The sequence below is a fragment of the Aethalodelphis obliquidens genome, unplaced genomic scaffold, assembly GCF_003676395.1.
Source record: "Aethalodelphis obliquidens isolate GAN/ISIS:26980383/991018 unplaced genomic scaffold, ASM367639v1 scaffold21, whole genome shotgun sequence".
Lineage (NCBI taxonomy): Eukaryota > Metazoa > Chordata > Mammalia > Artiodactyla > Delphinidae > Aethalodelphis > Aethalodelphis obliquidens.
The window spans coordinates 27755039-27769654 of NW_020837965.1; the positions used below are offsets into that span (position 1 = coordinate 27755039).

The 14616-nt window shown below is 56.9% G+C and overlaps 1 protein-coding gene across 2 annotated transcripts; it reads left to right on the plus strand.

Annotated features, from left to right (window-relative positions):
• The first annotated feature begins 5968 nt into the window (after window positions 1-5968).
• Window positions 5969-11136, plus strand: SIVA1 (SIVA1 apoptosis inducing factor). Of its 2 annotated transcripts, none has more exons than XM_027120751.1 (4): window positions 5969-6131; window positions 8262-8456; window positions 9184-9340; window positions 11053-11136. In XM_027120751.1, the coding sequence occupies exons 1-4, from the start codon at window positions 6014-6016 to the stop codon at window positions 11108-11110; spliced, it is 528 nt and encodes a 175-aa protein (XP_026976552.1). In that variant the 5' UTR covers window positions 5969-6013; the 3' UTR covers window positions 11111-11136. The 2 variants fall into 2 exon arrangements, with proteins under 2 accessions (XP_026976552.1, XP_026976553.1); XM_027120752.1 differs by having other exon boundaries at window positions 10952-11066.
• Window positions 11137-14616: the final 3480 nt, after the last annotated feature.

The following is a 14616-nucleotide window of genomic DNA, read 5'->3' on the forward strand; positions in this document are numbered from 1 at the left end:
GTCCCCTGGGCTAGGAAGCCGCTTCTCAACTGGCTGAAGCTGCAAAGAGCCTGCGGTAGTCTCTGCTCAACCGGAAGCCGAGTGGTAGCTTCCTTAACCCTTCACAGTTTGGGGTAAGTTTAGAAAAATAACAGGTCTTTTGGTATCATTTCATAGAGGGAAGGGATTATACATATGGAGAGACCTAGAGTCTGCTGGGTTTAAATCCTAGGTTTGTTTTTTTTTTTAACTATTTATTTATTTATTTTTGGCTGCATTGGGTCTTCATTGCTGCGCGCGGGCTTCCTCTAGTTGCGGCGATCGGGGGTTACTCTTTGTTGCGGTGCACGGGCTTCTCATTACGGTGGGTTCTCTTGTTGCGAAGCGCTGTCTCTAGGCACGTGGGCTTCAGTAGTTGTGGCTCACGGGCTTAGCTGCTCCGCGGCATGTGGGATCTTCCCAGACCAGGGCTCGGACCTGTGTCTCCTGGGTTGGCAGGTGGATTCTTAACCACTGCGCCACCAGGGAAGCCCTAAATCCTAGCTTTTTAGAGCTGAGGATGCCAGCTGGGTTCACTGACATTGGGCCGCTGCCAACCCGGCTTGCTTCCCATGGGCCCTGCCAGCCCCGGGCGGTTCCGCAGGGTCCGGTGTCACCGGCTTGCACCACGGAGTCCCAAACTCATGTGACAGCATGTTGGGTGAAAGGTCCACAGATCGGGTGTGTGGCTGCACACCTGCCAGCGAACTTTTCCAAACAGCGCCGAGAACAGCCTTCAGTGGTTTGAAAGATGTCAGGGGCATGCGTGCGGACCAGCTTCCTCGGGCAGCAGGGCTGCAGGTGAGACGCGCCCGCAGAAGCTCATCTTGGCGTTTCCCAAGAATTATTTCCCTCCTCGACAGAGCAAGAGGGGCGAAGGGAGAGGCCGAAGGCAGGGTGAGTTCTTAAGGAAAGAGGAGGTGGGCCCCAGCTCTTCTCCCTGCCCCCGGGGATACTGTGCTTCTCCTGACCAGATGCCCATCCTGCTACGGCAGAGGGATGCGCGCTTCGGGCCATCAACCAGAGCAGGCGTTTTCCAAAGAAATCATTTCATTCCGCATGGAAAGCTGCACCCCTGGCTCGGCAAGCTCACCCCGCATAAATGACGAGCTGCACAAAGCCGCTGCGTTACGTGGTAGCTGCTGAATTCTCCACCCGAATACGCGTTGTTCTTTCCTTTGATCTCTGGACAAACTCTTGGGGAGGCAGCCCCAGGCGATGTCTTTGAGTGTCTGCAGGTGTTACACAAGGTGAAAAGACACCAGTTTGGAGGGGAAATCATTCTTCCCCGGCACCAGCTTCCTCACTCCCGTGTGGCCCAGGGATGGGAGGCTCTGTCCTCTGGGTTGGGTTAGGACGCACAGCCCCCCTTTTTCTCAGTATCAGATGTTGTGAGGGTCTGAGTAATTATAATAAGGTGCCCTCTCTTCTTTGCACCAATAACACAGCCCCATTGTACACGAGCTCACAGTGGTCTCAGGTCAATACATGGATAAAAGACAAGTAAGTGATTTGATAACGTTGTTTGATAAAACGTGTTTTTCCAGGGACTTCCCTGGCGGTCCAGTGGTTAAGACTCTGTGCTTCCACTGCAGGCGGCAAGGGTTCGATCCCTGGTCGGGGAACTAAGATCCCATATGCCGCGGGGCGTGGCCAAAATGTAAAAAAAACAAAAACAAAAAAGTGTTTTCCCAAACACTTTGGAAAGCTGCTGGTTTGCTCAGAAGTTTAACATTCATCTACCCTACCATCAGATAGCCATTCCACTCCTAGGCACTGACCCACAACAAATGACCGCGAATGTACAGAAAAAGCCTTAGACGAGAACGTTCAGAGCGGCTGCCCTCATCAGAGCCAAAACCTGGCACAGCCCAGGTGTCAGTCAACAGGTGAACAAACTGTGGTCCATCCACACACGGAATACACTCAGCAGCAAAAGGAATGGACCACTGAGGAGTGCAGGACGGTGGCCGGTCTCGGAGCGAACTGACGGAAAAAGCAGACACAAAGGTGCACGTGCAGAAGAAGACCGAGCCTGTGAGGTTCTAGGACGGCAGCGTCCCTGTAGGGATGAAAACAGAGCAATGGTCACTTCTGCCCGGGGCGGGGGAGGGGCGACGGGGTCATCGTAACTGGCAGAATTGTATACATTTGCCATCTGGGCATTCCACTGGGTGTAAATACACACAACCACACTGTAAGTAAATTATACCCCAATCTAAAAGTTACTCAAAGTAACCATACAACCATCTTACATAACTGAGATGATCATTACAATTTTAGGACCCCGAGGCAACTTTGATGAAACACATTAATGAATACGTTTCCTGCCAGCCTTACCCACTCTGCATTTGTTGGAGGGGAAGTTTGCTGCACTTCTCGTGGGAAAACAGAAAGCGTGTTCCTTCCTCATCTGACACATATTCACTTCCAGAATGTCCAACTTTCTAAGGTCAAATTATGCCATTCCGCAAATGCTTTGCATGAGTTCGGTTTTCCTGGGATATCGCCCCGCCCCGGGCAAGGCAGTTCTCCTTACTGTGCTTCCACAGCTCCCGTCCTTCCCCTTTTGTGACATTTGTCCCACCAGAGGGCAGGGACCCTGCTGGCTCTGCTCCACACCACCCCTAAGGGCCTTAGCACAGAGCACGGTATCTATTAAGGGCTGAATTGTGTTCCCCTAAACTTCACATGTTGATGCCTCAACTCCCAGTACCTCTGAATGGGACTGTATTTGGAGGTAGGGACTTTGAAGAGGTCATTTTTTCCGAAGCTTTATTGAGGTATAACTGACATATATTTAGATATAATTGATATAGAACATATAATTGACATATAATGTACACCTTAATTGTACACTGTTGACTAAAACAATAAAAGAGACCATCAAAATGGGTTTATTTGGGAACGGCAAAAAATTGCAATTTGGGACGTGTAATCTATGGCTAACCACAGGCAAGTCTGGAGAACAAAGGAGGGAAAACTCTTGAGAAGGAGGAGATGGAAGGGGCTAGTCTGAGCAAAGAACCCATTGGTGGAAACTGGGAGTTGGACATGTAAGTGGTCTTTCATTGGCTGAGTTGTGACAGACTCTTATTGGCTGGGCTGTTGTCGGGCAAGGAGAAATTCTTCCTCCTGCTGGGTAGTAAAGTAGTAACCTTCTTTGTAGATGCAAGGTACTCTTTTTCTATCGGGTCTGCAATTAATGTAGTTCAGTAGGGCATGCTTGCTCCCTCTTCTGGCCTCCTGACTCTTTTTTTTTTTGGCCACACCATGCGGCTTGCAGGATCTTAGTTCCCCAACCAGGGACTGAACCCAAACCCTCTGCAGTGAAAGTGCGAAGCCCTAACTACTGGACCGCCAGGGAATTCCCACTGACTCCATTTTAAATGAGGTTTCTCTTTCTTAATTTTTACAACATTAAGGTGTACAGTGTGATGATTTCATACACATACATATTGCAAGCCATAATAAGGTTAGATAATACATCCTTCACCTCATATAATCACCATTTTGTTGTCATTGTTGTTGTTATGGTGAGAACAGTTAAGATCTACTCTTAGCAACCTGCACATACACAATACTTGCTAACTATAGTCACTGAGCTGTACATTAGATCCCTGGAACTTACCTACCATATAACTGGAAGTTTGTACCCTTTGACCAACAGCTCCCCATTTCCCCCAAGCCCAGCCCCTGGCAACCACCATTCTACTCTCTTCCTATGAGTTTGATGATTTTTCTTTTTTGTTAGTATTTATTTATTTATTTACTTACTTACTTACTTAGGCTGCGCTGGGTCTTAGTTGTGGCGTGCGAGATCTTCGTTGCCACATGCGGACTTCTTAGTTGCAGCATGCACGCGGGATCTAGTTCCCCGACAAGGGATTAAACCCGGGCCCGCTGCATTGGGAGCACAGAGTCTTATGCACTGGACCACCAGGGAAGTCCCAAGTTTGATAATTTTGGATTCCACATATAAGTGATATCATACAGTACTGTATTTCTCTTTCTCTGACTTATTTCAGTTAGCAAAATGTCCTCCAGATTCATTCACATTATTGCAACTGGCAGAATGGCCTTCTTTTTTATGGCTGAATAATATTTCATTATATGTATATTCCAAATATCACATCTTCTTTATCCACTCATCCATTGATGAACACTTAGGTTGTTTCCATGTCTTGGCTATTGTAAAAATGCTGCAGGGAACATGGTGCAGATAGCGCTTCAAGAGAATGATTTCAATTCCTTTGTATACACAGAAGCGGCATTGCTGGATCAATTGCAGTTCTATTTTCAACTTTTTGAGGAACCAGGAGGTAATTAAGTTTTAAAGAGGTCATATGGGTTGGCCTTAATCCAGTCTGACTGGCGTCCTTATCAGAAGAGGAGATGAGGACACAGAGGGACCACCACGTGAGCACAGGGAGAAGACGGCTGTCTGCAGGCCAAGGAGAAACCAGCTCTGCACACACCTTGATCTTGGACTTCCAACTTCCAGAACTGTAAGAGAATAAATGTCTATTGTTTAAGCCCTCAGTCTGAGTGCTTTGTTACGGCACCTCTAGAAAACTAATCCAGCACTGACTGGGCCTTCAACAAATATTTCTTAAATTAAAATTAGGTTGAAATAGAAGAGCTAACAAGATTCTCTTTTAATCACAATGTTTTGCATCTATCTACTGTGTCTTAAACGATCCTAAGGCAGTTTCAAATCTGAACGCAAAGAAGTCTTTTAAAATTCCCAAGGCCTGTAAGATTAAAAACAATACTACTGGGAATTTCATCTATTTCTGGGCTAAAACCAGTCAAGCGTCTTTTTGTCACAGTGACCGCAGACCGCTAACGGGTATAGTACCAGATCATGCGGTCACGCAACAGGAAAAACGCTGGCCGAAGCCCCACTTTCGGCCTGGTCTCCCTAGACCCTCCATGCCTGGCGGGCCCCATCCCTGCGGGTGTCCTGGGCTGTGATGTGCATCACGTGGGGTGGTGTCACGTGAGGGGTGTGTCGCGTGGGGCGTGGCCTGTAAGACGGAGGCCCTCGGCTTGTCAGCGGAAATCCAGGCGACAGGAACGAGCTGGACGACCTCGGGGGCAGCGGACAGGACGAGGGTCGGGCGGGTAGGCGGCCGGCAGAGGCCGAGGTGGGGCCGGAGCCGCACGGCTCTGTCAGAGCCCGACATTACGTCAGGCCTGCCCCGCATGACGCAGCAGGGCCCGAAACCCGGCCCGTGACGTGTATCCAGTGCGTTCATGAGGCACTCTCCACTTGTGAGGGCGGGGCAGTCCTCCAAATTAAGAATTACATAAAAGTGAATCAGCCGCGAACTTTTGGTGATTTAAACGGAGAAGTATAACCAGTTTCGAGAGTTGTTTGGGGAGCAAAATTTAAAACAGCCGAGGGCTTCCCTGGTGGCGCAGTGGTTGGGAGTCCGCCTGCCGATGCAGGGGACACGGGTTCGTGCCCCGGTCCGGGAAGATCCCACATGCCGCGGAGCGGCTGGGCCCGTGGGCCATGGCCGCTGAGCCTGCGCGTCCGGAGCCTGTGCTCCGCAACGGGAGAGGCCACAACAGTGAGAGGCCCGCGTACCGCAAAAAGAAAAAAAAATAAAACAGCTGAGACGCCCTTCCCTTCCGCATCCTCGTACGAGTCCCTCCCACATGTCGCCTCCGACCTATCACGAGCCACCCCTCACACGAGTCCCGCCCCCGATGTCGCCCCCAGCCCATCCTGCGGCGCGTGCGCACCACACCGCCTTCCCGCTTCCACGCCCCCGGGGCGCCCACTCCGACCCTCGCCCTTTCCCGGACTTTCCCGCGTCTCCGAGTCCCGCCTCCCGGCGCACGAGCCCCGCCCCCTCCCCGGGCCTATCCCGCGTCGCGCCGCGCACTAGCCCCGCCCCCGCCCCGCGCAGGGGTTGGCGCACGGCTGTGACGTCACGGGCAGGCGAGGCGCGGCCGCGGAGCTGCGCCGCTGCGGGCCGCGGCTATGCCCAAGCGGGGCTGCCCCTTCGCGGACGCGGCCCCGCTGCAGCTCAAGGTGCGTGTGGGCCGGAGGGAGCTGAGTCGCGGCGTGTGCGCCGAGCGCCTCACGCGGGAGATCTTCGGTGAGTGAGGGGTAGCGGGGTCGGGCAGGCGGTTTCCGCAGGCCGCGCCCCCTGGAGCCGGGGGCCGGGGCCAGTCGCCCGGCCGGGTTTGGGAGCAGCAATTTGGGCGCTGTGAATGCGCCCGCGTCCACGACCTGTCCCCGCCCTCCACCTTCCCGAAACAGGCGGCCTCCGCGTGGGGCCGAGACGTGGCTCTGTCCTTTGGGAATGCTGGACTCGCGCAGGAGCCAGCCCTGGTCTGACCAGCCCAGCGAGAGGCCGGGGAGTGGGATGTCCCGGTGGAATAAGCCGGTAGAAGCACCCGTTCTGACCCGAGAGGCGTTTGTGGAGCGCGCCTTCCTTGCCAGGCGCTGCGGCTGCGGGAGACCCTGCCTTGCTGTCTACTGGGGGGCCAGCCAGAGAAGAACTCTCCAGAGGTCATCAGGGCAGGCATGGGTCGCTGCAGGACCACCTGCAGGCTGTTAGAGGTCTCGTGGAGGAACAGGGTCGAAGGCGAATCCTTCAGGATTAGGCAGGCAGAGAGGGAGAGGAAGGGAATTCCAGGCAGAGGGAACAGCCTATGCAAAAGCCGGGAAGCCGGAGAGTGCTGTCCGGTTCATTGTGGCTGGAGTGTCCAGTTCCAGAGATGTAAGGACACTGACCTAGGAAGCCTTCTCTGGCTGCTTCATGCAGGTTTTTGGGCGCATTGATATTATTGATCATCGCTTTGGGGGGCTTAATACCCTGGGGTAACTACAGAGTGGAATTTACCTTAACTAGTGGTTGGAGGCACGAGGTTTGTGCGTGTGGAACAGTCAGATGGTTACCTGGGTGTCTGACTGAGTGGTGCTGCCGTGTACTAGGGATGTGGGGAAACGCCTAACCTGGGGAGACCCTGCTTCTCTTTGTCCTGCTGCTCCCCACCCCGCTGCCCCCATCAGCAGCTGCTGTGCCCTTTCTTTTCTTGCACATGCAGGGTTGCAAATGCAAATGCCTTTCGAGGCCGTGCAGGTGATAAAAATGAGTGAAGCTGTGAGTACTATGGCCAGACTGCAAGTGTTATCCTCTCAGGACCTTCAAAAAATGTAAACACTGCAGACAGAGAGAAGAATTAAAAATAAACGCGGGCTAAGTCAGTCTAGCTCTTGACCACGATGTTCTGGAGCATTTGCAGGGGCTTGTCCTTCGCAGGGCCCCGTCACAGAGGGAGTGCAAGGCTCCCTGGACATCTAAGAAGGGCAGGACATAGGCCAGCGTGAACTCGTGTTTAATGAATTCCAAGCCTGAACCCTGGTCTCTTTATCTTGAACAGACCACAGGCCCTTGAAGACAAGTCTTAGCCTCACCACATGACCTCCCTGCAGTCCCACCCTATTATAAGTGGGGATGGGGGGGATTGGAGGAAGAGGAACTGGGTGTGACGGGGCTGTCATCAGCCACTCCATTTGAGTTACCCAACTGTGTGTTTCTGTCGGTTTCACTTAGCACCAACAGCTTCTAAGGTCTCCACCCTGGCTCTGTTGGGACAGGGCAGAACACCACAAACAAAGCATTTCTGGGGCTGGCGCCTGGCATTTGACCTTGTGAAAGCCCCCAGTGCCCTGATGGAAAGCCACTGCTCTGGTTGCTGAGAAACCACCTCAGCTCTGGGGTCGGGGGGGTGTCCAGGGCACAGAGGTCTGGAAAGTTTGGGGCACCTTGTTCCGAGCTGGTTGCTGCCACGCCTTCTGCCAGCAGCTCCGTGGTCAGTGAAGGGGTGCGTGCTGGCTGGGGTGTGGGCTCAGCCCTGAGTCTCTCGGCTGTGCGTTAGTTAGCACTCCACAGCGCAGAGCTTCGTCTGCTGGATGAAGCCGGCTTGTGGGTGCTGGGAAGGAGATGAACGGCAAGGAGGTGAGGCCACCCGTGTGGAAAATGAGCAGAGTGATAGCACAGGGAGCCCAGGTGGGGCTGCAGCATCCGGAACCTTCCTGGAGGAGGTGGCCGCTGAGCCCAGGCAGGAGGTCAGGGTGGGACCCAGCTCGCCAGGGAGCAGCGTGCTCTGGGGTGGCTGGGTAACCAGAGGCCCGGCCACGCGCAGCTCGAGGGACAAGGTGGCCATGCAGGTGCTTCCGTGCTGCAGCGATATAAGCGGGGAAATGGTTGCCTCCGCAGAAAAGACCACGCAGCTCCTCTTCCGCGGGGCCCAGGCCTGCATGGACCCCGCGTGGGAGGAAGCCTGCGCCATCGTCCATACCCCGGAGTCCCCGAAGCCTGGCCCCACAGAAGCCCCTCGGGCCGCACGTGGGCAGATGCTGATCGGGCCCGACGGCCGACTGACCAGGAGTCGAGCCCAGGCCTCCGAAGCTGGTGAGTGAGGCCCACGGCAGGCGCTTCCCAGCTGTGTGCTAAGGATGGGGTGTGGCAGGGGCTTTTCCTACCTGGGCTGGAGGGGGCTGGGCCCGAGTCTGACAATACGAACAGGGCGAGGGCCTGCAGGCTCCTGACATTAGGAGGCTCTGCTGTCACCAACATCCATGTCTGGTAGCTGCAAACAGCTTCTAACTGTTGGATCAGAAAGGAACAGAGACCCCTCTGGGTGACCCTTCTGGGTGTCCTGCCTGCTTTCCACCTGAAGCTCTCCCACGGAGTCCCACCTGGCTGGGTGGGAAAAGCCTGTTCGGGTCCCTGTGCAGTGTGGTGTGCGTCTCAGACTGTCACCTGTGTCGCTGGTTAAAAACTCTCCCGCCCCCGGGTCTGGGTGGGGCAAAGGGACCCCTGTGTTAACCCGTGATGCAGGGACCACGCTTTGAGACGCAGCTGGGAGACACACAAGGGACGAAGGCCTAGGGACTTCTGATGCAGGCGGTCAGGAGAAGGGCTGACCCTTAGGTACCGACATTTGGGTGGTGGGAATTGTAGGTGGGAGTCACGGAAGCCAGCTGGGATCTCTCCCTGGTGAACGGGTCTGGGTGCTGTGCTTATGCACAGGTTGTCGTCTTAGGACCTAGTGGTCAGTCAGGCGCAGGAAGGAGGGTGGCCCCCAGCCCCAGCGCTCCAGGTCCCCTTTGGGCTGATGGGTGTTTCTTCCCCACAGACCCAGCCATGGCGGCATCGGGAGCCTGCTCGTCGTGCGTGCGGGCTGTGGACGGGAAGGCGGCGTGCGGCCAGTGCGAGCGGGCCCTGTGCGGGCGCTGCGTGCGCACCTGCTGCGGCTGTGGGGCAGTGGCCTGCGCCCTGTGTGCCCTCGTGGAGTGAGTGCGGGCCCTGTCGGGGAGTGGGGGCGGCAGGCCCATCCCACATTGCCCAGTGGGACGATGTGATGCCAGTAAATGCTTTGCTCAGCTTGAGTTTTTCCAAGACCTTGAGATCCTTTCTGGAGGAAGTCCAGACCTTGTAGGTCAGCTCTGCGCTGTCTGTGGTCTGTCCCAGACCATTTGTGCTCTAGTCCTTTGAGCCCTGGCATCAGGAAGCCTCACATGGCCTTCCTGTGTCGCGCGCTCATTAGCGGAGGACACCTGACAGGTGAGGGCAGGAAGTAAGTGTTTTGTCTGTGGCTTGGGTGAGCGCATCCGCCACAGCCGGTGGGCCCCATCCCTGCCCAGGAGGTTTCGGGCGCTGTCCTCGTCCCAGCGGCCACTCCCGGCTGACGGGTGGGGATGGGCAGTGCCCCGTAAGAAAAGTTCTGCAGATCTCAAACCAGTTTAGTCCCAATGGCCTTTAAAACCAACTCACCCCCCACCGCCAAAAAAAAAAAAAAAAAAAAAAAACCAACCCCAACTGTGGAAAGTTAAAAACACGCCTCCCGAGAGGTGGGTTGCTCCACGGTTGGGACGCGCTGGACAGAAGGACGGAGGCCAGGCGTGGGCCTCCCGTGCTGGCCGGTTCAGGGGTCAGGTGCTGGGCGAGTCATGGGTGTGGAATACTCTTTCTATTGACTTTGCCAACTCAGTTTTCTTTTCTTCCTGTTTATATGTAAGCTGAGACGGGCAGGGCCTCGCCAGTGGCTTTTCCCTGGAGGGGGAGCTGAGCCCAGCACAAGGGCCAGCTGAGGGGCCAGGTGGGCGCCCCACCTACTGGCAGCTGCTTCCCTCCCCGGGGCCGTCCGCATCCTCAGGGACTCCCGTGGCAGCCTCCCCCGCCCCTGCTCTCTGCTGCCTGGCCCCCAGGCACCCGCAGAGCCCGCCACGCACCTGCCTGTTTCTCGGGCCCCGGCGGGCGGGGCTCTCTGACCCGGGTGAGAAACAGACGACATGTTCGGGGTCCCCTCTGGAGGCCACGCCTCAGGCCTCCGAGCTTCAGCGCCACCCTGGAAGCGGGCATCCTGCCCGCACCTGGTGGCTGCCTCGTCCCCAGGGTCAGGCACGGCCGCGGGTGGGGCATCGCCACCAGGAGCTGGAGCCAAGCTCCTAGCCCTGGACGTGGACCCTTTGCCGCTGCACCTCAGGCGTGCTGCCGTCTCCTTTCAGCATGTCTCCCGAAGCGTGTCCCCTGCCATTCGCTGAGTTGCCATGTCCCTACCCTACCTGAGCTGCTGCCCCTGTGAGCCATCCGGGGCCAGTCACCCCTGCTGCACACCTGGCCACCGTGAGACCGGGGCTGAGCCCCGGGGGCTCCTTAGCTGTCAGTCCGTGAGGGCGGCTCCGGCAAGCACCCCAGACGTTTCCCCTCGTGCTCGAGGCAGATGCCTGTCGGGGGGGGCTGCTCCTGGAGTCCCGCACTCTGCGGGTTCCGTGCTCCGGCCTCTCCCCAGGCCCTCGAACCGCCCCCCTCTGCGGGTGTCCTTCTCCAAGGACCCGGCCCTGTGGGCCCGGCCCCCTGCGGCAGTGGGGCCTCTTCTTAACTGGTTCTGTCTGGGCCAACAGCCCCGCCTCCAGATAAAGTCGAGGGACCAGGTGGGGTCGGCAGCTCCCGTGGAACTCAGCCCTAATGCCAGCTCCTCTCCCCCAACCTCGCGGTGTCGCAGCTGCAGTGACCTCCACGAGAAAGTGCTGTGCGCCAGCTGCGCCATGTTCGAGGCCTGAGGCCAGGAGAGGACGGCAGCCCTGCCTGGACGACCTCACCGCCGTCCACGCTGAGGGACTGGGGGGAGGGGCGGGAAGGGACAGCCTTTCTATTTTGTATTTTGTTCTCCTGACCACAGAAGAGAATAAACCCTTTATATTTGGACAAGAGGACTCACTCGTCAGCGCCCCTGGGGCCCGTGGTCTGCCCGGCTCCCACCGTCAGCGCCCCTGGGGCCCGTAGTCTGCCCGGCTCCCACCTGGCAGTGCCCTGAGCTTCATGCCAGGTGCCGCCAATCGCCCCGTTGACAGGTGGGGACACTGAAGTCCAGAGCGTGTGAGCCCAGGTGGGGCTCCAGTGCCCCTCGGGGGTGGGGCCGCGTCCCAGGCTGTCCCTGAAATGCCACTGTCATGCGCCGCTGTCTGGGTGGCTGGGCCCCGGGTGACCTGCCTGCCAGTTCCGTCTGGGTGGTGCGGCCCGTGTGGCCCGAGGGAGGGCAGTGGACGAGAGGGGGAAGGGAGGGGCACAGCCCTGCACGGGGCCTCCTCACCTGGGTCTCGGGCCCGGTTCCCACGCGCGGGGTCCTTGCAGCGCCATGGGCCCAGGCCCTCAAGGTGAGTCCGTGGGTGGTCAGTCCCAGCCCCTCCAAGAAACCCTGGAGGGGAAGAGAGGTTCTTTGGGGTGGGCAGCGGGGGCACCCACTGTTGGAGGGTCAAGTGACTGACTCTTGGAGGGGGCTGGGCCAGGGTGGGGTTTGCCCCCAAGTGCACAGCCTAGGACCCCTGAAGCAGGAGCGGGGGCGGGCCACAGGGAGGCGTGAGGTCTTGGGGGCGGCTGCAAGTGACCCCATGGGTCTCCCTGAGCTGAGAACATTCAGAGGCCTCCCCAGCTCGGCCGCGTGAGTGCAGCACGAGCCCTCATCGTGGGGTCACCTCCCCTCACCTGCTTCCTGTAGAGGCCCTGGGCCTCCGTCCCAGTGCCCACCTGCAGACCACGACCCCAGCGAGCACGTGAAGAGATGCTCAGCGTCGCTCAGCATTAGGGAAACACAGCTCAGTAACAAGAGATGCTGCCTCACCCCCGGCAGGGGGCTGCTGTCCAACAGAGAACAAGGGCCGGCGGGGCCGTGCGGACCCGGGAGCCCTGTGCGCTGCTGTGGGGATGCAAGGGGACGCGGCCTCTGTGGAGCAGAATGGCAAATACCCAGCAGGGATTCGAGCAGATGTCTGTACGCCTGTGTTCATCGCAGTAGCGTCCACAAGAGTAAAAATGTGGAAACAAACCACGTGTCCACGAAGGGATGAATGGATAAGCAGGTCATGGTCCATCCATACGATGGAATATGATTTGGCCTTAAAAAGGAAGGAGGTCCTGACGCAGACTGCAGCACGGATGGACCTGGAGGACGTCAGGCCGGGTGAAGTAGCCAGTCACAAAGGAAGGTCCTGTGTGATTCCACTCCTGTGAGGTCCTTAGAGCCGTGGGGTTCACGGAGACAGACGGGAAGGGTGGGGCCGGGGGAGGGGCAGTGAGTGTTGAACGGGAGCAGAGTTTCAGTTTGTGAAGATGAAAAGTTCTGGAGACGGTGGTGGCACTGGTGCCACAGCCACGTGAATGCATTTAATGCCACTGAACTGGCCACTTAAAAATGGTTAAAGCGGTAAGTTTTACATATATTTTACCAAGTAAGAATATTTAAAATGTTAAAAAGACAATTGTTGAAGGCAAAACTAATAATGTGTGTTGGGGAGTTTGAACATGTGGAAACAAAAGTGTCCACAGCACGGACACGGCAAGTGGAGGTGTGTGTTCTGAGGACCGTGCGTGTGAAGGGCTGAATTTCACTCCAAGGCAGGCTGCTGAGTGAGTTATGGACTGACATCCGACAGGCCGTGGCTACAGTCGTTCCTTCGGGAGAGATTTGTTCTAAATTCCACATAGGATCCTGGGTTGGATCCTGGAACAGAAAAGGAACATCAGTGAGAGAGTTGGTAAAGTCGAAATAAGCCAGTAAAAGAGAGAAAATGGGGGACTTCCCTGGTCGTCCAGGGGTGAAGAATCCGCCTTCCAGTACAGGGGACGTGGGTTCGATCCCTGGTCAGGGAACTAAGATCCCACATGCTGAGGAGGAACTAAGCCTGCGCGCCACAACTCCGGCGCTCGCGCGCCTCAACAAGAGAGCCCACGTGCTGCAACCTACAGGGCCCACGCGCCCTGGAGCCCGAGTGCCACAACCGGAGAGAGAAAACCCACATGCCACAACTGGAGAGAAGCCCACGTGCCGCAACTAAGACCTGACGTGGCCAAAAAAATGAAATTTTTTTTAAAAAGATAAAATGGGTTGTTAAAAAATAGTTATTTAATCCAAAATGAGGGTGAAAAAGAGGAAGGAAGGCACAAAGATCTAAAGGGACGCACAGAGGAACAGCAAGGTGACGTTTAAGCTCAGCCACGTCTAGATCCCACTCCTGTACGTGACCTAAGCACCCCCGAGGGGTGGAGACCCACAGATCATCAAAACAACAGTTGAGACCCAGCCAGCTCTGTTGTCTGCAACAAATTCACCTTGAGTATGAAGACAAGCAAATTCAAAGGGACAGGGTAGACTACCTGTTGAATGATGACCCGTCTTTGAGCAGACATCCCCCGAGTGGCATTCACTGGGAGGCAGACCCCGCCCCCATGCCGTCCCGACACCCCAGCCTGGCTGGCTCCTTGCCGGGAGCTGCTGACCTACCCGCAGCCCCCAGGGCCTCGGCTACAGCACGCAGCCATGCCTGCTGAAACGTGGGCACTACAGGTGCTAAAGGCACCTCTGTTCCTGTCTTGCTGTCCCTTCGGAGGCCCGGCCTGCTGCTTGGAAGGGCTGGGTGCGACATGGGAGGGCGTTCGGCCCCCGTGCAGGCCAGGCCGTGGGACCTCCACCCTGCTGGTCCTCACTGCCCCAGGCCGCTGTTCACCAGGCCCCTCCGGCTCTGCTCTGGCCCTGCGGCCGGGACCGGATAGCGCCCAGGAGTTTCCTCCCCGAAGTGCCGGTCTCCCTGCACCCCTACCACTCCACCCCGAGGCGCCTGCGCAGCCCCACCTCCGCGAAGGCTGGGAGGCCCTGGGGTCTCCGGCCTCGGCTCTTTCCTTCTCGGCCCCACCCACCCGGATGGGACACACCATCAGGGTAAGTTTGTGCTCATGTCCATGCCCATGACCTTGAAGCCTGTCCCAGGCCAAGGAACGTCCCTAAGGCCATCACCCGCATCCCCGTTATCCCCCAACCATCCCCCCATCATCACCCAAGGAGGCCCCACGAGAAAGCGAAGCTCGTGCCCCTCCGCCTGGCCAGCTGGCCGCCACCCCCCCACATGCCCCAGCTCCAGCTTCAGAGGCACCTCCCGGTTTTCCACACCACATCTGACGCTTTGGGGTACCATTTGCTCGAAGTTCGAGGATAATGGAAAGGTACTGCTGTAGGTTCTGGTGTCTACAATATACATTTTTTTTCCTTTTTTTATGTGTTAAAATACACACCTCT